Source organism: Protopterus annectens, chromosome 13.part0 (assembly GCF_019279795.1).
Source record: "Protopterus annectens isolate FY-2018-M chromosome 13.part0, PAN1.0, whole genome shotgun sequence".
Classification (NCBI taxonomy): domain Eukaryota; kingdom Metazoa; phylum Chordata; order Ceratodontiformes; family Protopteridae; genus Protopterus; species Protopterus annectens.
In genome coordinates, this window is record NC_056747.1 from 716,179,007 (window position 1) to 716,203,317 (window position 24,311).

Consider the following 24,311-nt stretch of genomic DNA (forward strand, 5'->3'; position numbering starts at 1 on the left):
CAATTTATTCTCATGATGACTGTGTATACTGTTTGGGAGTGGCCCACCTCTCGGTGCAGCCTCCATGTGATATTTGTCAGAGTTTCTGCCAACGCACTCTTAATGAGCGCAAAAATAAACTCATTCTGAAGAGGTTACTCAAGTCTCCCTTCTCAGAGGCCATTTCTGCGCCTTCTAAGGACAAAAAGAGATCCCATTCTGTTCCTTCTTCACCATCAGGTGATCAGTGCAAGCCCAGGAAATCTAAGGTCCCTAAGTTATTTGAGCATAAATCTGCCTCTTCGGCTCCGCCTTCCACGGCTCTGACCATCTGAAAACCTTCAATACCAACTCCTGTTTTGGCACTGGTCCTGCCTCTGGCACTGATCATAGATCTTACTGCACCTACTTCAACTTCGGCACCTGTAGCTACTTCGGCTCAGGGCACACCTTCGACTATGCCATCAGTTTCCATTTTGGAACCAACTGTTTTTACTCAGAGTGCCATTTCGGCACCGAGCGTTCTACCGATCTCACTGGATCTGACCCTTTTCCGTTGGAGCAGGGTGTGACCCCGGTCCCAAGGTTGTCTTTCTTGGTTCTGGGCTGCCATCCCTCTTCCAGTAGGCCTGCCTTCCACGTGATGGAGAGAGCTCTTGCTTCTTGTAGCACTCCCTTGATGTCGGAACCCCAGTTTTCTCCCTCTGAGCTACAGCTGTCACAGACCAACCCCCTGGGACACTGGGTAGAGAAAGCCGCAGGACATCCCTGTTCAGGGTATCTGCTCTTCCGAGTCCTCAGAGACCCCCACTAGGAAGCCTCCTCGTAAGAAGACGTACAAGAGGAAGCACATGGACTCACCCGAGGAGTCCTTAAATGAAGACAACAGATTACGATGATGTGAAGGGTCCCCATGGTCACCTCTTGATGATGTCTCCTTTGGAGACATTCTGGAGATGTTAAAGCAGAGAGGTGACTGGAAGCCCTCCATCCCTTCATCTGAGGAGTCTGTGTTCCTGCAGACTTTTCTTTCCCAGCCTTCTACCTTGTGGGTGACCCCACCTGCCGACGAGCATGTCCAGCTGGTCGTGCAACATGCGTGGAAGAATCCTGATTATATTGAGGTGATCCCTCAGAGACCAGACAAAATTCTTTCCCCTCCCGTGGAGACCGTGCATTGGTCCAGATCGTTACCAGTTGATGCTATGGTGGTGGCGGTGGCCACGAAAAAGGACTTGGCTGAGGAAAGTCCTGCTGTCCTCCCGCCCAACAGGGAGTCCCGGGCATTTGGAAAGACTTCGGAAGCATGTTTTTGCATCAGGGACTTTTGCTATACAATCCCTGAATTATTTGGCACATTTTACAAGGCTCCAGAGGGACCTGATCTTAGAACTGTCTGGGACGCTCGCATGACAGTTGTCTGACGAGGTCTGGGACAAAGTGGCCTTGCAGCTTGCAACCCTGGAATCAATATCCAACTCGTCCATGAGGTTGATCTCACACGCGACCAAAGGGGCGGCTAGAGCAGCGGATTCAGGCATTGTTATGAGGCGTCATGCCTGGATGCGCATTTGTGACCTCGCGAATTCCTTCAAGTCTTCCTTTCTGAATGCTCCCATTGAAGCTTCGTCCCTTTTTGGTTCCAAAGTGAAAGACATGCTAGCCAGGTGCGAACAAGAAAGAAAAACCTTCTCTGCCGTAGGCCTGCGGTTTTCCAGCCCTCAACATACCTTCTCCAGGAATCAGAGGAGTGAGAAAATGTGGTATAAGAAATCTCAGGGTCCCGTCCATGCCACACGTGGTGATGATACTCCCAGAGGCAGAGGGGTTAACAATTCTGGAATACGTCCCTATAGGGTCAGAAGGGTTCCTGGCAATCAAGGCTCCATGGACTCCTCCTCTGGACAGCCTTATCAGCGCTCCTGAGGGGCGGTCCGATTGCTTACCTCTGGAAGCAGTCAGGGGGTCATTTCTCTCTGCACCAAGCTGCCTGGCAATCTATCACTATCAATTGTTGGGTGCAGAACATTATCACCAGAGGTTACATCATTCCCCTTTCTTGTCAGCCAAAATTTCCAAGAAAACATCCCGACGTCCACCCAGTCAAAGGGAAGAAGCAACTTCTGAGATTATAAAGCTGTCTCAAAAAAAAGAGTCATTGAACCAGTCCCACCTGACCAGCGTGGAGCCGGATTTTACTCTAGATTCTTTTGGTGCCAAAAAAGACAGGGGACTGTTGACACATTTTGGATCTCAGCAGTTTAAACAAGTCTGTCATCCAAACCAAATTCTGGATGGTCACGGTGTACTCCATCCTTCCCTTTTTAAGAGAAGGTGATTGGATGTGGTCTATAGATCTCCAGGATGTGTATTACCACATCAAGATGGACAAACGCTCCAGGAGTCTGCTTCGCTTTCGGCTAGTAGCCAGTCATTACCATTTCCATGCCCTACCATTCAGTCTCTCTACAGCCCCCAGATTGTTCATGAAATGCATGGCAGTGGTAACAGTTCACTTGAAACTAAAAGGATTCCGTGTGTTTCCATATCTAGACTGGCTCCTTACCGACCCCACCAATCATCTTCTGGTAACATCGCTACACCATACTCCTCTCTCTGGCAAAATTCTTAGGAATAATGATACATTGGGAGAAATCAAACCTTATCCCTACACAACAAATAGAGTTCATTGGAGCAGTGTTCAATACTCAGTCCTGTCTGGTATCACTTCCTTTTCACAGAGTCCATTGATTGAGGCTTCACCTCCGGGTGATTCTTTCCCAACAGCAGATTCTGCAAGGGAAGTTCTTCAGGCCCTAGGTTCTATGGCTGTGTCAATTCTACTAGTGCCTCTAGCAAAACTGCATATGCAGATTCTGCAATGGCTCCTTCTCTGTCTGTGGTTCCCATACTGTCATTCTCTGGATTACAAGATTCGAATAACCAACTCCCGCAAACAGGACCTGCTTTGGTGGATGAGGCCAGACATAGATCTGTGGAGCCGCCCATTTCAACCCCCCCCCCCCCCCAGTCCACAGCCATTGTGACCACAGATGCTTCCCTGATCTGGTGGAGGGTGTGGGGGGGGGGCATTTCCAGGGAAAGACTGTCCAAGGCACATGGTCCACCTGCATATCAGTATTCTGGAACTGAGAGCCATGCTGTTAGCTTTGCAGGCCTTCCATTTGGCTCTTCCTTCCGGAACAATTGCAATTCAGTCAGACAATATGTCAGTGGTCTGGTACATCAACAAGCAAGGAGGAACCTAATCCTTTCCCCTATGTTGAGAAGCCATGAGAATTTGGCAGTGGGTGATAGGTTCCAACCGCTTTCTGATAGCCACACATGTTGCGGGGAGCTCCAACGTGGTTGCGGACAAACTAAGCAGATGCATCCTCATGTCCCACGAGTAGTCTGTCAACCCTGAGGTGGCGTCTGCAGTCTTCAGCCACCGGGGCCAGCCTTGCTGTGATCTTTTCGCTTCCCCATCAAGCATCAAGTGCAGCAGCTACTTTGTCCTAATTCTCCTGGAGGGGGAGCCACAGAGGGACGCTCTGATCCACGATTGGCCCATGGGACGTCTGTACACCTATCCTCCCATTCCCCTGATCCCACAATTTCTAAAGAAAGCTCTTCGGTTGAGATACAAGGTGATCCTCATAGCCCCATTCTGTCCTCAATAAGTTTGTTTCCCCTTTCTTCGGCCTCACCTAGTATACCCGCCATGGATTCTGGACCCTCTGCCAGATCCGATTACTCATCCCCAAGGTTTGAGTCACCCGAACTTGTCCAGTCTCAGGCTGACAGCTTGCTTTTTCCACTTCCACTAGTCACCAGGCAAACTAATCTCTCCTCCCCTGTTCAAGGCATCATTCTGGCCTCCCACAGACCATCCACCAGAAGACTGTATTAGGATAAGTGGAAAAGGTTCTCCATCTGGTCCAAGGATAACATGCTAGACCCGTATTCGGCTCCAGTTACTGCAGTGTTTCAATACTTGGCTAGGTTTTTTGATAATGGAGCCTATGCCTGTATGGTACGATTGCATCTAGTGGCAATTTCCAATTTCCACAATGGTGTAGATGGCACCCCTCTTACCTCTTTATGCTTCTGCAAGGCTTTCATCAAGAGGACCTCACCTCACGGGCCTTCTCTCAAACAGCCTATGGAACCATTGAACCTCACTTTAGTCCTCCAGTTTTTGACTCAAAAACCCTTTGAGCCTGCTGCTAAGTGTGACCTAAAGTTTTTGTCTTGGAAGTCTTTGTTACTGGTAGCCATCACCTCTGCCAGAAGAGTGTGTGAACTGCATGCTTTGTGTATCAGGAGACCGTATCCGGTCTTTCATAAAGACAGAGTGTCACTTTGGATGAACCCATCCTTTCTTCCCAAAGTTGTTTCTGAATTCTCTATTATCCAGTCCATTGACCTACCAGTGTTTTTTCCGAATTTTGCCAATAGAGGGGAGTATTACCTTCACTCCTTAGATGTACATAGACAATTGAGGTTTTACCTAGACAGGACCAAACCTATCTGTAAATCTGATCACCTTTTCGGGACCCAAAGTGGGAGAGGCTGTTTCCAAGGTTACATTATCAACATGGCTAAGGGACTGCATATGTTTCACATATTCCCTCCATAATGAACCCATGCCAAAAGTCAAAGCCCATTCCACTAGATCTATGGCAACTTCTATAATGTTCCACTCCAGGGCCTCCATGGATGACGTTTGCGCGGCAGCTACTTGGGCTAAGCCTTATACCTTTATCAATCATTACAAACTGGACCTGGTCTACAGAGGGAGAGCTGCCTTCAGCTCAATGGTACTCAGGATTATTCTTCCATAAGGGCTGCTCATGGACCTCAAGGTAGTTTGGGATTCTGTCCCATCAGTGATGAATGGATAGAAGATTAACAACATCAGATAAAGAAGTTATGTCTTACCATAACATTCCATCTGTGTTCATCTTCTTTCATTCATCACTTCCCACTCTCTTTCCCCCTCCAAAGGCTCCTGGGGGATACTTTGGGTCTAAGTGGTGCCCTGGGGTACTTGCACAGAAGTGGCCTTGGCTTTACTTCCTTTTCTTAGCAAACACGATCTGGGGTAATGGAGAAGGGCATTCTGGGTAGCGACTTGACTCGAGAGTTTTTTTGGCTGGCACAAGCTTGGTAGTAGGCCGACTCTGTTCTGAGTGCTCGGAACCGAACTCATCAGTGATGAATGAAAGAAGGTGAGCAACACAAATGGAACGTTATGGTAAAACGTAACTTCTTTTTCTTAGACTCCACAAAGAAGGGTGTGGAGAACAGATGCCTATGCCTTCATCTGGGCAGACCACTTTTGCTGTGTCTTTTCTCCATTACTCTTTATCCCTAGGGTATCACAGAAGGTGAGGACAGACCGACAAACTAAAGATGATTCTTATGACTCCTTACTGGCCCATGCAACACCGCTTTTCCCTCCTGCTAATTGTCAGAGAAGGGAGAAGAGTAATACACCCTGTCTTCATGGACCTTGCAACTAGAACAGAGGTCTGTCATTCATCCCAAACTGTAAACTCTGAAAGTGAACATGGGTGATTAGCTACTAATTCCATCCAAACGATCCTTTTCTCAGGATGTCCAGTCTATTTTGAAAGAAACTAGAAAACATAGTACAAGGACAATCCTATGTAGCTAAATGGAAAAGGATCTCTGTCTAGTGCACGGCCAGTGGTATTCCACCAACACAAGCTACATTGGAGAAAGATACTAGAATATCTTTTTTACCCTATACAAAAAAGTTCAGCCTTCTAGCCTAAAGGTACACACTTCATCCATATCTGTTGCCTTCCTGTGTCCCCTCCAGCAAATGTTTACACTTGTATGATGCAATCCTTAAAAGAAGTCTTGCATTTTAGACTACCCAGGCATAAGCTGGCTCACTGCTGGGGTCTAACGTCAGCCTGAGGACCTCTCGAATAACTTAAATGTAAAGCAGCCATTCTACTGGAGTTATTTCAGCTAGGCATATCTCTGAGCTACAAGCCCTGATGTGCAAGTAGCTCTTCCTAATTTTCCAAACGTACAGTTTCCTTAAGAACATACCTCTCCTCCCTACCCAAGGTCAGAGGTTTTCTTAAAGCAGGCTGTTTCTCTCTCTCTCTCTTTTTTCTTCTAATTCACAGAAAAAAGAGAATATTTTATTCTCTAGATGTCCACAGGCAGTTAAGATTCTTCTTACAAAGGACTGAATATCCCAGCAGATCTAACCAGCTATCGGTGGCCCTTGCAGAACTATTTCAAAATGGATTGCTGTTTTTCTTGTTGTTGTCAGCAAGGCAAATAGATCTTGGCAAAATCAGGAACCAATCAACAAGAGCAAAATACACCACTATAGTTCTTTTGAAGAAAAAAAATACTCAAGCAGTCCTAGAAGCATCGGTCTTCTCTACACACCTTCCCCAAGCACTACCATCTTGGTGCCATGTCAAGTGGTATAGTTGGGTTTGTCTCTGGATTCCTGCAGAACCAACTATCCCTAGACAAGAACTCTGTCCAGCCTCCCATTAAAAAATAAGAAGTAAATAAAAGCTTTTGGAATCTTCCCAGGACCCAGTGCTGCAACGTTGACTATATTGAACATGTTGTAGTTGTGCAGGTAATTTATCATAATTGTAGATGTTAGAATAAATAGGTCATTGTTACAGTACTGAGTCTTGGGACAACTGTACTTTGTGTTACTTAACCACAGCTCTGCTTTATGCAAAAGAGTGTATGCTGTTTGTAAAGTTAGTGTGCTTCTCTTCAAGAAACTCAACCACTGTACTGTGATGTATGTTGTTAGAGATATATAACAGTAAAAAGTACCATCTCTGTATGTCCCAGGAAGATCTAATAGCCCAGGAGAAGTTTTCTGATCTTCCCCAAAAATTTCATTTTTTTTGCTTTGCTGCTCAGCCCCATTAAAACACATTATCATTGTCCATAATCTTTTGCAAGGGTATAGTACACCTGGTATGATTACATCTTTTTGCCCTACAGATGTAATCATGCCAGACAACCTTTACAAAATTCTAGGAAGTAAATTGGGGATGTCCTTCAAGAATGCAACTGCAGTCATAACATGTGGGTTGTCCTGCCTCAGGCAGCCCTCGGTCGGCCGGATTCCAAAGTCTGGGTCCGACGTCGGCTGATGTCGCATTTCTCTCCGACGTCAGAGCAGCTGGAGTATATAAGCATCAGCCGACGCCATTTTCTTCAGTCTTTCTTGCCGCGCGGTGCCCGAAGCAGAAGCAGTTTGCAAGTGCTGGTCGGTCAGCTCCTGTATTCTACGATACCGAAGTCATCAAAAAAGCTAAGTACCCCGTTGGGGACCTTTTCTTGCCTCAGCCGATGTCAGAAATTACTGAAAAAGTTAACAATTGTCTTGTTTGTGGTAAACAAATACCTCATAAGGATTTCCACTCTTACTGCCTCCCTTGCCTGGGCCCAGACCACGACGTCTCAGCCTGTGTAGCCTGTGCTCGCTTCAACAAGCGCACTCTCAGGCGCCGGGCAGAGTTCGCTGAAGATTTTTTCGGCGATAAATTTGCTTACACCATGCCGTCGGATCTTCCGACATCGCAAACTCCCAAAAAGCGAAAAGACCGGGACCGACATCCTCGGCCCGCGTCTACCACCGACTCCACGCCAAAACCTAGCGCGAGTGCTCCAGTTCCCTCTGAGACGGTCTCTCCACCGCTCCGAACCGAAGACACGACGACTCCGATTCCAGATATTACTCCGACGCCAGTTATAGATTTTCCTCCAGATACCGAAACCGAGGAAATGCCCGAGACCATTGCTGTAGACAAGGTCACTCCTGCACGTGGAGCTGCCAGGCCTCCTATGGCCATGTCTATTAAGGCCTACACTAGGGCTAAGGCAGCCAGCAAAATGAAGCATATTACTTCTAAATCCTTACCTCAGCCGACTCCGGAGACACAAATTATGTCCATGGCTGCTGATTTAATTTCCATGATTAGAGGTTCACAGGCCCATCCTGAGAGAGCATCCCAGCCTCCTCCTGATAAAAGGCCCCGGGTTGAACCCTCTGACCCTACTCCTTCAGATGAAGACTCTGTGGGCTCTGTCCACTCTGATAGCCAGGAAGAGCTCTTCCAGACCTATGAGGACTCGGATGCAGAAGATTCCATACCTTCGGACCCCCTCCTGAGGATATTTCTTTTGGGGAAGTTCTGCACACCATGAGGGAACATTTCAAGTGGCAGGGCCAGGAATATTCTGATTCCAGGAAACGCCTTAGGACTTTCCTTAAGAAGCCTCAGCACAGGCCCTTAGCTATTCCTCCTGTACTTGATGTTCTGGATGATTTGTATTCTGATTCTAGTGCTACCCTGATTCTCTCCCTCCTGCTCCAGCCAAGCCAGACAGGTATTACAGGGTCCCAGAAACTCATTCCCATTTATTCAGGGCCCATACTGTTGATTTGTAAACTATTTCACAGGGGCCTAAAGGAGTTTCAGCCTCCACCTCAAAAATCCTTTGCCCTCCAACAGGGAAGCAAGGTCATTATAGTGATGGGGTATAAAGGTTTACACTTCCACTACCTTGTCTATGAGAGATTTAAATTGCCTTTTTCGTATGTTCCCACATCAGGATTATCTCTTAGAAGATTTACAAAAACATTAGCTTCTCCTGATCCTTTAGACAGGAAGACTTTGCAGGAAGCTGTACATAACACTCAGCAAGTAAGCAATCACTTCCTGCAGTGTGGATATGATGCACTGGAAGCTTCATGTAGGGCAGCTATGACAGGGGCAGTGATGCGTGACATGCTTGGTTAAAAGATCAACCTCTACCAGATCATGTAAAGCAAAACTTCTGGATGCACCTTTGGAAAAGAACAAGCTTTTTGGTGCAAATGCTAAGTGTGTGTTAAAGACCATCAAAGTAAACGCAAAATCAGTTCAAACTGTAAAGGATTTCCTCCAGGTTCAACCCCCCAGATTCAGTAGGAATTGGCCTTCAAAAAACTGGTCCTTTCCTAATCCAGAAAAGTTTCAAAGGGGTAAGAACAGACGTGGCCGAGGAAGAGGCCAATACAGAGGCCCTTACAGGGGACATCAATGGCAGCCAGGAAACCAAAGAGGTGACGCAGGGGTTTCTCCTGCCCAACAACCACAATCTCAATGACTTTCCTCTACTACCGCCTACCAGGGAACAACTAGAAGCTCCCTTGGGTGGGAAATTATCTCTGTTTGCAGAAAACTGGCACAGACTGACAAAGGACAAATGGATTTTGGACATTATAGACCGAGGGTACAGGTTTCATTTTCATACCTTACCAAGAAAACAAGGCATGCCAAATCTACCACAACATCAAAGGACAGAGGCTATCAAGCAAATCACTCTGCTAACTCGAATGAAAGCAATAGAAAGAGTTCCACAACAAGAACAAGAACAGGGCTTTTACTCAAGACTGTTCCTTGTTCCAAGAAAAGAAACTCAATGGAGACCAATACTGGACTTGTCTGCATTAAACACCTTTCTCATAGTACCAAAGTTCAAAATGCTGACTCTACAGCAACTCCTTCCCATGCTGGGCAAGGAGTGGCTGATTACTCTGGACCTCAAGGAGGCATACCTGCATGTCCCTATCAGACACAGCTGCAGAAGATACCTCAGATTTCTTGCAGGGCCAGAGCATTATCAATTCTCAGCATTGCCATTTGGCTTATCTACTGCCCAGAGTGTTTACAAAATGCCTGGCTTCAGTAATTGCTCATTGCAGGCTCCAGGGTATACAAATTTACCCGTACCTGGACGACTGCCTCATACAAGTGGACAACAAATTGATGTTGACAAAAAATCTGGAATATGTCATACGATTACTTCAAGCTCTGGGATACACAGTCAACTTCCAAAAGTCAAGACTGCAGCCATCCCAGCAAATAATCTTCTTAGGAGCCAAACTAGACACAGCCTCTCAGATGGCTTACCTGACAGAAGACAAGCAAGAGAAGTTAACTCAATACTTCAAAGGTTTAGCAAAACTCACCCAGATGACTGCAAGGAGATTCCTACAGGCCCTGGGTTACATGGCATCCTGCATTCTACTGGTTCCATTAGCAAAACTACACATGAGAAAGCTTCAATGGTACCTAAAAACGTTTGGTCTCAGCACAGCAACAACTTGGAGACAATCATACCACTCATTCCATGCTTACAAAAGGAATTCCTATGGTGGGCCTCGGTGAGCCAGGAAAACACAGGTATGTCATTCAAAACCACAGATAACACAGACCATGACTACAGATGCCTCAGACCTCGGATGGGGCACATGGAAGGCAGGTGTATACAAGGACAATGGTCTCCAAAGGAAACACATCTGCATATAAACCAAAAGGAAATGCTGGCAGTAATGCATGCTATCGAGGCTTTTCAAAACCAACTCCAGCAAGGTCACTTAATGATACGGACAGACAACACCACTGTGATGTGGTACATAAACAAGCAGGGGCACCCACTCTTACCCCTTTGCAGACTGACAATGCAGCTTTGGGAGAAATCACTGAGTCTAAACATCCAGTTACAATCACAGTTTGTTCCAGGAAAAGACAATGTGTTGGCGGACAGCCTAAGCAGGAATTTCACAGATCCACACGAGTGGAGGTTACATCCGAAGGCTTTCAGACAACTCACTTCGACATGGGGCAAGCCAGAAGTGGACCTGTTTGCCTCTCACCTCAATCATCTCCTACCAAAATTTTGCACAAGGACATACCATCCAAAGGCTTGGAAAATAGATGCTCTTTCATTCAACTGGAACTCCCTAGCAATCTGTGCATTCCCACCTCTGCCACTGATGACCTCAGTATTACTAAAGATCAAAGCAGAGAAGCCCAAGGGAATCATAATAGCTCCAGATTGGCCAAGACAACACTGGTACCCACTGCTATGGAGCGTATGTCACACCAGGAGGTGGGCCCTCCCTCAATGGCCTCTTCTTTTGACTCAACACAATTTCGAAACACTGCATCCAAACCTTCAGACTCTGCAGCTAACAGTCTGGGAGATCCCATAAATAACTTCAGCTTATCTCTCTCCAAGGAAGTTCAGTGGATACTAACAGAGGCTCGAAGACCGTCCACCAGAAAGGTCTACTTAGCAAAGTGGAAAAGATTCAGCAATTGGAATACCAGCAAAGGGCATGATGCATCATTACTGAACATCCCACTTATCTTGGAATATTTGGCAGATATGTTACAGAGTGGCCTCTCATATTCTTCAATAAAGATACATGCATCTGCTATTTCAGCTAGATACAACACTGATCCTCCTGTTTTTTCTCACCCCTTACTAAGACAATTCCTCAGGGGAATCAAGAACATTAAGCCACCAAGAAAGGCCCCAGTGCCAGCCTGGGACCTCAATTATGTCTTAGAAAAACTGACTCTACCTCCTTTTGAGCCAGCAGCTTCAGTTGACTTGCAATTTCTCTCATGGAAAACAGCCTTCCTGTTGGCAATTACCTCAGCAAGAAGGGTTTTGGAACTACAGGCCCTAATGGCAATACCACCCTTTATTATTTTCCACAGAGACAGGGTTTCATTAAGGACCAACCCTACCTTTATGCCAAAGGTGGTATCTAGGGTTTCTCTAAATCAAGCCATTCATCTGCCTGCTTTCTTCCCCAATCCTGAGAATAAGGGGGAAAGGCTTTTGCATACCTTGGACATTCATAGACAACTTCATTACTACCTGGACAGAACCAAGGCCAGTAGGAAGTCTGAACAGCTTTTGTAGCTTACGCCCTGCAGTCCAAGGAAAAGCAATTTCAAAACAGACTATTTCTAAATGGATTGGACATTGCATCAGATTCTGTTATTCCTTTCATGGAAAGACTGTTCCAACCTATGTCAGACCACATTCCACCAGAGCTACAGCCACCTCTACAGCATTTTTAAGAGGGGTGCCTACAAAGGACATTCTAGAAGCTGCTACATGGAGCTCCGTGCATACATTCTCAAAACACTACAATCTCCCCCTATACTCCAGATCCAGAGCAGGCTTTGCTTCGGCAGTCCTGCAGGGTTTGATTGCCACACCATCTCTTTCCTAGAGCATACCTCCTCCCCCAGCTAAGCTATGGTATTCTACCCACATGTTATGACTGTAGTTGCATTCTTGAAGGACATAGTACAGTTTTGTACCTACCATAAATGTAGATGTCCGATAGACATGCAACTGCAGTCGGGTTTTCCCTCCCTCCATACCCCTCTATGCTTAGGGTCCACTTCTATCCCTCTCTCTCTTAGCTGGGGATATCTGTTATGGTGTATTTGTTTTATTGCTCATGTATTTGTTTGGAATCCTGTTTTTGTCTTCCAATTTGATTACAGCCTTCCTTGGAGGGCACCTGGCATCTGGGGCAAGAAACACTGAAGAAAATGGCGTCGGCTGATGCTTATATACTCCAGCCGCTCTGACGTCGGAGAGAAATGCGACATCAGCCGACGTCGGACCCAGACTTTGGAATCCGGCCGACCGAGGGCTGCCTGAGGCAGGACAACCCACATGTTATGACTGCAGTTGCATGTCTATCGGACATCTACATTTATGGTAGGTACAAAACTGTACTTTAGTTACTTTTTATTATTAAATTAACAAAAAGTTGTCAGATCTCCCTGTGCATTCATGTCTGTTTCGGGATGTATTACTTTCTTAAGGAACTATCAGATGGGTTTCACTAATTGATAGCATTTTAGAGGTGTGTTAACTGATTGAGTAAAGGGGTTTGTTAATTTGGAATGCTGTTTTGTGGGACTGAAGTGTATTTTTGTATGTTGATATTGACAGAAGTATTTTTCTTTCTAGCTATGGTAGTGACCAGACATACTTTGAGGAAATCAAACAGTTTTATTACCGTGATGAATTTAGCCATCAGGTGCAGGAATGGAACAGACAAAGAACAATGGCTATTGAGCGTGCCCTCAAGCAGTTCTTGTACCCACAAATGGCTAAGGAGCTAAAAAACAAGCTGCTTAATGAAGCCAAGGAGTTTGTTGTAAAGGTGGGTTTTTCTGATTTTTGTGGGTAGTGTAGTGTTCTTTATCACTCTGTATTACTAGTCTTGTTAACACTGAAATGTGTTACTGATATTTGTTAACTGTGGTAATGATGTGCATTTGGAGGAGTTGAGGTGCACTGTAGATATTAGGAATACTGTAACTGTAGTTTATGGTGACAGTAAACTGTAGTTAAATACTGGCAGTATCATAGGACTCTGAACCTTTTACTCTTTTTCTTTACCTGGCAGAATGAGATGGTAGTATTGTAGATGGATAGTTGCATTGTCATTTGGCAAGTGCTAACGATCTGTCCACTAATTATTAAACAATGAACATAGTTCACTTTCCCATAACAATGGGGAAACATTTTAGCTTAATAGTTTAGTTTAATTTCGCAGTTTTAAATACTGTAAGTGAGCACAATATGAGTACCTGTTTACTAATTTCTTAATACCAAAAGTGTTGTGCAGCTTTTTAAAGCTTTTTAGCAGCCCCATGTCAGAGAAGGATAAAGCCATCATTGTTCCCCATATGACTCAAGATAGACTAGCGCACTGGCACTGGTGGGGTCATAGGTGGATGGGAGTGACCAGCTGTTCTGGGAGGAGGGGCTTACGCTCACTGCTCTAAGCAGCATGAAAAACCTGACAAGTTCCATGCTGCATGTGTTATTCCATGGGATCCGGAGGTTGTGCATGCATGGAAGCTTTCATGCACATACTGATGACAGGAATTTAAGAACTCACAAGGCTGCTGTGGGGTGGTGGGATTTGCACACTTTTTGGCAGCAGTATGATATTGTACCAGTGTCCTTGATCTCCTCACCTGCCCTAGATGTTGTTCAAGTTGAGATTGAGGGAGGCTAAAGTGGGTGCATTAGACCCTGATGAGCGAGGAGATAAGTTGGTGGCAGCTGATGTTTAGTTGCAGGATGATTAATATCATACACCTGTTTTTTCACTTATAAAGCTGTTAATTAAGGTAAGTAAACAATTTACAGCAACAGTAAAGTGAAGTTTATCTGCCTTTTTTTAATTGCTTTTATAAAGGGACAGCCCTCCTTAATCCTGCACACACTAACTTAACATCACCTAGCAATTTATTTTTAAGCTGGGGAAGAGGGGCAGCAGCCCCCTTCCCTTGCAAGTGAGATAAATAAATGCATATAAGCTTTAAATGGTTGGCAAGAACGAGGAAATATAAAGCCCAGTAGTATCACTTCTTTCCTTTGAAATGGCTCAGGTAGTGAGTAGTGAGATGGTATCCACATTGAAGGAGGGGAGCCCACCATTGTATTGTTAAAAAGAACAGTTTCAAGCTTAGCACATTTGAGGAGACGCTACATGTTTCCCAATTTCATCTTTATGATAAAAAAAGGTTAATTGTAAGGATTAATTGTTTGAGAAAGGTCTCCGTTCTGGCCTGCAGTCACATTCTTGCAATGACTTTTGGGTCTGTTGGGCATCCTTTTACAGACTATGACCTTGGCATGGTTTGGAGTGTAGGATAAAAGTAAGCCGATAGCATTTGCTGAAGGAAAATTACTGTGGCAGAAATAGGAAGCTTGGTAAGATTGGAGGAAGTGAATCCAACAAAACTGTACTCAGTTTTTAAACTGCTTAATGGGTTTGGGCTACTTTTGGGGTTTGATTGTGTTGAAGAGGTAGTTTACATACATTTACTGACTATAGGAGTAAATTAGGTTTTGCTCCATTTGGGGTTGACTGAAGGAGTGAGACATAAATGATATGAACCAAATGAAGATGTCCTTCTTTTCCCATATTTGCAGTATTCATAACCTTTGTGTTATCCTGTGCTTAGCTTCCTGAACATCTAGCCAGTATACAAAAGCTTTAGTCACTGCAAGGTACATGGGGCATCTGACATTGGCCATAAGGTGGGTGGGCCATAGAAGTGATGTCTACACGTCCCTTTCCTCAGAACTTCTTTGCCGCCAGTCAAACATCAGCTATTCCTGCCATCACTGCCTTCGGATCTTCAAAATTAAGATAAGTACCTCGCTGCGGCCGTTTTCTTCTCTTTTTGGTCACTGCATGCCTGCTTATGTTCATGTCATCCAGGAAAGGAAAGTGTAGGTGCGGACGTCAGATACCCCATAAGGACGCCTACAACCTTTGCCTTTTCTGTCTAGGGTCCAACCACGACCATACACCATACGCCATTTGTCAGGCATTCGTTCCCAAGACTCTCTGCAGCAGTCTGTGTGCTCTAAATATATACTTAGAAAACCAACGTCTTAAAAGTCTGTCTCTGGTGACAAAAGGGCCATCCGGTCTGACTGTTGAGCCACCAAAAAAGGCCAGAGTTTCCAGGCCTGAACCTACTGCTGCACCTGTTCCTCCTGACCTCCCCCGTGTGGCCGACGTTCGCCTGGAGGAATGTACAGAGCCAGCTGAGTTGGGTATAGCGGGTACATTTTGGGAGGCCACAGAACCTAGGGCTGTAAGCACATCTGTAGAGTTTTTGTAGGCATCAGGTGCCAGCGATGAGGGGGAACCTCGGCTCAAAATGGATGTCCAGACTGGTTCTTTCACTGCTTTAGAACAGTCTGAACCTAGGCGCTATCCAGGCCTACCTTTTCATTAAAAAGGAAACAAAATACAAAACAAGTCTCTCCTCCTTCAGAAAGCCTGCCTGATTGGCAAGCTTTCTCTCAAAGCTTATTTAATGCCTTCATGGCCCTTAGGTCTTCTATGCTTGTTTCCCCTCCAGTTATCAGTCCTAGGGCTCAGACTGAAGATCCTCATTCTCTTGATGCTGAGGACTTTTCAGATTCCTCTTCAGAGGACTTCCTTTTCTATGCCTCTCAGATGCCTTCCCACCTTGGGTATGCCTCTCTTGAGGAGGACTCTACTGAGGCAGACTCCCCAGGAGGGGGACCTCACCTTTGGTGAATCCATCTCTAAATTGAAAGAGTTTTTTAAATGGGATTCCACTTAAATGTCCAATTGTCAAAAGATGTATTATGAACTCTTATAAATGGACACCCCTTCACATTCTGCCACCCCTCCAGTCTTACCCTTTTTGGACACCTTAAATGCAGCCTCTCAAAACCCTGATTCCCAACCTCCAGCCGCTGGAAGGCCTGACAGGTTCCGTAGGGTCCCAGAAAGGGGCCAAGTTACTGATTAAATGCCCAGTTACAGACCCTGGCACTTTCTGTTTTTGCAGACAAACCTTCTAGATTACTTCCCTCCACCTTTGTCCTTTCCACTGATACGGACAGTAAGACCATAGAACATATTGGCAAAAAAGTATACATCTCTTCCACTTTGGCTTTTAGGACAGTCAGCTACCAGACACACATGTCAGAGTATGCTGTGGCCCTTATGACCCAGGTTTCTAAACTTGTGGCTGATCTCTCAGACTCATCTTCTAAGGCTCAAATATTTAGCCTTATCTCCTTGTTCTGTCAAGTGACAAGGCATTCTGTCAGAAGCAGCTATTATGCTGCAGAGGCCTCAGCCAGATCTGCAGTTTCTGCATCAGAGCTTAGAAGGTATTCTTGGCTGACACCTTTTTCATGATATGCCCCACTGGGCAATTCTGCCCTTTTTGAGCATTTCAAAACTCTTCAGCCAAAAGGGAAGGAAATACAAGACTTAAAACGTTTGTGTGCATCTCCAATCCTAAATTCCATAGGAATTATCCCACCAAGACATAATTCATCAGGAAACATTCTGCTTCTACCCCTCATTCTAGGAGTAAAAAGAACTTCAGGAAACAGCCTTCTTCCAGATCTGCTCTGACTCCAGTTCAGAAACCTCAGTTTCAGGACAGGGCAGGTAGTCCCCTTCTCCCACTCTCACTATCTTTCCATCTGGCTAAGTATTACCTCAGACAGGTGGGTGTTGTCTGTTATAGAAAAGGGTTACTTCATGACTTCGGTCATTACTCCTTTCTTTAGGGGCAGCCCACAACCACCGAAGGACCAGCTTCCCCTTTTACAGATGGTCTTAGACAGCCTGCTCTCTCAAGGGACTATCCAACCTGTCCCTCTGTCAAAAAAGGGAAAGTGCTTTTACTCCAGATTTGTTCTAGTTCCAAGGAAAGATGACCCATGGAGACCCATCCTGGATCTCTCTCACCTCCACCTTTTTATACGAGTACCCACTTTTCGCATGCTTACTCTCCACACTTTCCCCCATTTCTGGCCACTTTGGACATCAAACATGCATATCTACATATACCCATAAGGCCCAGCTACAGGAAGTATTTACGATTCTGTGTGGGTTCCTCACACTTTCAGTTCTCTTCCTTGCTCTTTGGGCCATCTGCTACTCTAAGGGTTTTTACCAAGTATCTGACTCCAGTGGTAGCCTTATTGCAGGGTCCGACAAATTCTGATTTTTCCATACCTGGATGATCTCCTGATCCAGGCAGGTTGTTCCACTTCCTTACAAATCCATCTCCAAAAAGTCATCTCTCTACTGCAGTCCCTGGGGTTCAACATCAGTTTCCCCAAGTCCAAACTTAAATCCCTCCTAGGACCAAGTTTTCTTGGGGTCAGAATAAGGACGGATGTTATAAGGACATACCTTCCACCCCAAAAGGTGGAATGTTTTAAGCAATACCTGCTGTCTGTCCTCCACGTCACTGCTGTGATAGAGAGACAATATCTCACACTCCTAGGACATATGACCTCCACTATACCCATGATGTCCTTCAAGGATGCATCTGCAGTCATAACATATGGGTTGTCCTGCCTCAGGCAGCCCTGTGGTCAGCCGGATTCCAAAGTCTGGGTCTGGCCTTGGCTGATGTCGCACTTTCCCCGACGTCAGAGCTTCTGGGGTATAAAGGCATCAGCCGACGCCATTTTCCTTAGTCTTTCTTGCTGCGCGGTGCCCGAAGCAGAAGCTGTTCGCAAGTGCCGGTCGGTCAGATCCAGAGATTTCAGCTACCGAAGACTTCTAAAAAAGCTAAGTACCCCGTTGGGGGCTCTTTCTTGCCTCAGCCGATGTCAGACAAAGTAAATAATTGTTTAACTTGTGGGAAACAAATACCTCATAAGGATTTCCATTCTTACTGCCTTCCTTGCTTAGGCCCAGACCACGACGTATCAGCTTGTTTAGCCTGTGCCTCCTTCAACCGACGGACTCTTAGACGTCGGTCGGAGTTTGCAGAAGAGTTTTTTGGATCTGCTTTTGCATATAAAATGCCGTCGGAGACTCCGACTACACATTTAGCCAAAAAACGCAAGGAAAAAGACCGACACTCGCGGCCCGCGGTTTCGGCTGAAACCACGGTTAGGCCTACCGCGAGTGTCTTGGTTTCGGCTGAAACCGAGTCCTCTGTTCTTACTTCTGCCGAAATCATACCTCCGACAACCGAGGCCAGTGAGGCCCCGGCTGAGTCAGCTACAGAAATCCCTACTGAAGAAGCAAGCGCACAAGAATTGTCCGACACCATCCCATTGGACATTTCTACTCCTGCACGTGGGGCAGCTAGGCCCCCTGCTTCTATGTCCATTAAGGCCTTCTCCAGGGCTAAAGCAGCTAAAATTCCAAAGGCTTTACCTGCAAAATCTTCCTCTCAGAGACCTTCCTCAAGTTCTCAGATTCTCAGCCTTGCTGAGGACCTTATATCTCTGATTAGGGGTTCCCAACCTCACCCAGACAGGGCCTCTCAACCACCTCCTGACAAAAGGCCTAGGACTGAACCCCCTGAGCATCTCTCCTCTGATTACTCCTCGGATGGATCTGATTTATCAGACCATCAGGAAGGGCCATACTCACCTTATGAGGATTCAGATGCAGAAGACTCTATTCCTTCTGCCTCCCCTCCAGAAGAATTTTCCTTTGGGGAGACCTTACACTCAATGAGGGAACACTTTCAATGGCAGGGTCAGGATTTCTCTGATTCTAGAAAAAGACTAAGGACCTTTTTACACTTGCCACAGCATAGGCCTTTAGCCATACCACCCGTGCTAACAGTAGTTGATGATGCATATAATGATGTCAGTTCTGCCCCTGATTCTCTTCCCCCGGCCCCTGCCAAACCTGACAGATATTACAGGGTCCCGGATTCTCACTTTCATTTGTATAAAGCCCATGCTGCAGATCCAGAAACTATTTCTCAGGGCCCAAAAGGTGTTGCAGCTGCCACTGCCAAAAATCCCCTACCCTCTGAAAGGGAGTCAAGAGCATTAGAGAGATGGGGAAAAAAGGTTTATACATCTGCTACTCTTTCTGCCAGGGCTTTAAACTGTCAATTCCATATGATACAGTACCAGGAATATTTGTTAGATCAGCTGAATAAAAAGCTTTCTTCTCCTGAACCTTTAGACCGTAAGTCCCTTCAGGATTTGGTACACAACTCTCAGCAGGTCAGTAATCATTTCTTAAAATGTGGCTATGATGCACTGGAGGCTTCATTTAGATCAGCTATGACTGGAGCAGTAATTCAAAGGCATGCCTGGCTAAAAGAGCAATCCCTGCCAGACCATGTCAAGGCTAAACTCCTAGATGCTCCAATGGAGAAACAAAGTTTATTTGGCTCCCCTGCACAGGAGATTCTAAAGAAAGTGGAAGAAAAAGCAAAATCTGTGCAAACGGTAAAGGATTTTCTGCAGGTCCAACCTCCGAGGTTCAGCAGAAACTGGCCTTCAAAGAATCGGTCCTTTCCAGACACCTCCAGAGCACAGAGGGGCAGGAATAGATGCCCAAGAGGCAGAGGTCAATCAAAGAGTGCCTACAGAGGTCGTCAGTGGCAACCTGCCAACCAGAGGAGTACTGCCACAGCTGCAACTACAACCACTTCCACAGGACAGACACAATGACTTGGCTCTGATTCCGCCTACCAGGGAACAAGTGGAAGCACCCTTGGGTGGAAAGTTGGCTTTATTCTCGAAAAACTGGCATTGCATTACAAAAGACAAATGGACATTGCAAACAATAGACAAAGGATACAGGTTTCACTTCCACACTTTACCAAAAAAGAGCGGAATGCCAAACCTTCCACCAAACCAGAAGCCAGAGGCTCTAAGGCAAATCAACAGTTTACTTCAGATGAAAGCAATAGAAAGGGTACCACCTATGGAACAAGGCCAAGGATTTTACTCCAGACTATTCCTTGTACCAAGAAAAGAAACACAATGGAGGCCTATTCTCGACTTGTCCGCACTAAACACATATCTCATTGTGCCAAAATTCAAAATGCTGACCCTACAGCAACTTCTTCCCATGTTGGGCAAGGAGTCTTGGCTGGTGACTCTAGATCTCAAGGAGGCATACCTGCACGTCCCTATATGACCAGATTGCAGAAGACACCTCAGATTTCTTGCAGGATCAGAGCATTATCAATTCTCAGCATTGCCCTTTGGTTTTTCTACTGCGCCCAGAGTATTCACGAAATGCCTGGCATCAGTAATTGCACATTGCAGGCTTCAGGGAATTCAAATCTACCCATACCTGGACGACTGCCTAATACAAGCGGACAACAAGACAAAACTAATAAAGGATTTGGCCTATGTCATTCACCTGTTACAGGCCTTGGGATACACAGTCAACATCCAAAAGTCAAGACTAGTGCCATCCCAAAGGATAACATTTTTGGGTGCGGATCTGGACACAATAACTCAGATGGCTTTTCTCACAGAAGAAAAACAAGAGTAACTACCAGTCTACTTCATGGCTTTGACAAGACAAACTCAGCTTACTGCAAGGAAAGTCCTGCAGGCCCTGGGTTACATGGCATCCTGCATAATCTTGATCCCGCATGCCAGGCTGCATATGAGGAAATTACAATGGTACCTAAGGAATGTATGGTCTCAACACAGACACAGTCTAGAAACCATGATACCAATCATTCCATGCCTGAAAAAGGAATTCCTGTGGTGGGCTCAGGCCTGCCAGGCCAACAGAGGGTTGCCTTTCAACAAACCACAACCAAGGCAGACCATCACCACGGACGCCTCAGACCTAGGATGGGGAGCACACATGGAAGGCAAGTGTATCCAAGGCCTATGGTCTCCAGACCAGCTGAATTTGCATATAAACCTAAAGGAGATGCTGGCAGTGAAGCATGCAATCGAGGCATTCAAATCATTCCTCCAGCAAGGACATCTGCTGATAAGGACAGACAATACCACAGTCATGTGGTACATAAACAAACAGGGAGGCACGCATTCCTACCCTCTATGCCAGATGGCAATGGATCTGTGGAACCTAGGCCTGAATCTCAACATCCAACTGCAGGCCATATTCGTACCAGGAAAAGAGAATTCACTAGCAGACAGCTTAAGCAGAACTACCACGGATGTTCACGAATGGATGCTGCATCCACACATCTTCAAAATCATAAGAAAACACTGCAGCTAACTGCCTGGAAAATTGCTTAAAACAAAACCAAACTGTTTTATCTCAGAGAGTCAAGGACATTATCCTGGAGGCTCGCAGACCCTCCACAAGAAAAACATACTCAGCAAAATGGAAAAGATTCCTCATTTGGAGTGCATCAAAGGGTACAAATGTCACACTGGCAAACCTAGCACACATCCTAGAATACTTAGCAGAACTGTTCCACAATGGCCTGTCCTATTCTTCCATTAAGATTCATGCTTCAGCAATCTCAGCAGAGTACAACATGGATCCTCCTATCTTCTCTCACCCTCTCCTCAGACAATTTTTAAGAGGGATCAAAAATGTAAAACCTCCAAGGAAACCTCCTCTGCCTACATGGGATCTCAACTTTGTGCTGGAAAAATTAACACTACCCCCTTTTGAACCAGCAGCATCAGCAGACTTACAGTTCTTATCTTGGAAAACTGCTTTCCTTCTAGCAATCACTTCAGCAAGAAGAGTATCTGAGTTACAGGCACTAATGGCAGTGCAGCCTTTCCTTATTTTTCACCAGGATAGAGTGTCTCTGAGAACCAATCCTACTTTTATGCCAAAGGTGGTATCCAGGGTATCCTTAAACCAAGCTATTCATTTGCCTACGTTCTTCCCTAACCCACAGAACAGGGGGGAAAAACTATTTCACACCCTGGATGTGCACAGACAACTATGCTACTATCTGGACAGAACTAAAACCAGCAGAAAAACTGACCAACTTTTTGTAGCATATGCATCTGGAGTGCAAGGAAAAGCAATATCCAAACAGACAATTTCAAAATGGATAGGAAATTGCATTCGATTCTGCTACTCTTTTCATGGAAAGACAACTCCTGAAAATATCAGGCCTCACTCCACAAGAGCCACGGCCACCACTACAGCTTTCCTATGAGGGGTGGCTACCAAGGACATTTTAGAAGCTGCTACTTGGAGCTCCATGCATACATTTGCCAAGCATTACAATCTACCTTTATACTCCAGATCCCGAGCAGGTTTTGCTACTGCAGTTTTACAGGGGATCTTAACTACACCATCATTATCTTAGTACCTCCTCCCCCAGTTTGGCTATGGTATTCTACCCATATGTTATGACTGCAGATGCATCCTTGAAGGACATAGTACAGTTTTGTACCTACCATAAATGTAGATGTCCGATAGGTATGCATCTGCAGTCAGGATTACCCACCCTCCTTCCCCTCTGGTATTCCTAGGGTGCTTACCCCTCTTTCAGCTAGCTGGGGGAATCTATTATGGTGTATTTGTTTGTATGTATATATGTATATATATATATATATATATATATATATATATATATATATTTTGTTTGCTACTGTTTGGAATTTTCAACATTTATCCAAATTTAGCCTTCCTAGAGGGCACCTGGCATCTGGGGCAAGAAACACTGAGGAAAATGGCGTCGGCTGATGCCTTTATACCCCAGAAACTCTGACGTCGGGGAAAGTGCGACATCAGCCGAGGCCAGACCCAGGCTTTGGAATCCGGCCGACCGCAGGGCTGCCTGAGGCAGGACAAACCCATATGTTATGACTGCAGATGCATACCTATCGGACATCTACATTTATGGTAGGTACAAAACTGTACTTTGCCACTGGCAAGACTCTACATGAGAAAACTACAGTGGTACCTGAGGTCCACATGGACCCAAAACTTCCACCCCTTGGACCACAACATTCCCTTCCTAGCATGCCTAAGGAAAAATATCTTTTGGTGGTTGGATCAAGTCTCTCTTGACTTGGGACTTCCATTACAGCCCATCACTCCAGTCCAGGAGATGTGTACAGATACCCCGTAACTGGGCTGGAAAGCTGCTATGGGCAGTTTGAAGGTGCAAGCCACATGGACAGGTCCCTTCAAGCAGGAGCACATCAACATCAGAGAATGAAGGCCATCATCCTTGCTCTGAGGGCCTTCCAGCAGATTCTTAAGCAAGGTCCCCTGAAGTTGTTCGCAGACAACACTACAGTTCTGTGGTATGTGAACAAACTGGGATGACAAAATCCTACTTGCTATGCAGACTTGCACTCCAAGCCTGGGAACTGCTGGCCCAGCGAAGAGTCTCCCTGCAGGCAGTTTATATCCCTTCAGCAGAGAACACTCAGGCAGACTCACTGAGCAGGTCCATGTCACAATCCCATGAATGGATGCTTCAGAGAGATGTGTTCCTGGGCATTGTCCACAAGTTGGGTGCATCACAAATATATCCGTTTGCTTCCCCTCTACCATTATTTTGCACTAGGCTTCTCAGCCCCCTAGTGAGAGGGAGGGGCGCCTTTTCAGTCTCTTGGAAGCGGATGTTTCTGTATGCATTCCCCCCTTCTTACTCCTTCAAAAAGTCGTAATGAAAATCCAGCAGGACAAACCAAAAATCTTGTTGGTGACCCCTTTTGGCCAAGATAGCATTGGTTACCCCTCTTCTGCATTTAGCCAGGGGCAGTCATCACAAGTTACCTCACAGAGTAGACCTTTTCAGACAGGACAAGGGATCCCTAATCCATCCCCATGTGGTATCTCTGAAACTAACCCTGTGGGTAATAGAATCTTGATCTCTTACAGACACCTTTACACTGAGGAAATGCTAACAGTCCTGCAGGAGGCCAGGAAACCAAATACTAGGAGTTATTTGTCCAAATGGAAAAGATTCTGCATGTGGTGACTACAGAGACAGCTGGACCTGAACTACGTTTTAGAGAAGCTCACGGTTGCTCCCTTTGAACCAGCATCCAAAGCATCTGTGAAGCACCGTACTTTGGAATACTGTACTCCTCATGGCCGACATCAGCCAGAAGAGTGTCAGAGCTCCAGGCTGTCATGGCAACTCCTCCGTTTCTCCTCTTCCACAAGGATAGGGTGACCTGAGGACGAATCCCTCCATGTTCTTAGCGTTTCACTGTTGCAG

At 45.7% G+C, this 24,311-nt stretch overlaps 1 protein-coding gene across 1 annotated transcript in view; it reads left to right on the top strand.

Annotated features, from left to right (window-relative positions):
- The window catches only part of SUPT6H (SPT6 homolog, histone chaperone and transcription elongation factor), a 2,620,423-nt gene that overhangs the window by 1,116,455 nt on the left and 1,479,657 nt on the right, over positions 1 to 24,311 (top strand). The window contains exon 16 of the mRNA XM_044054882.1: positions 12,844 to 13,039. Coding sequence (XP_043910817.1) covers positions 12,844 to 13,039 — 196 coding nt within the window. The remainder of the gene's footprint in view (positions 1 to 12,843; positions 13,040 to 24,311) is intronic.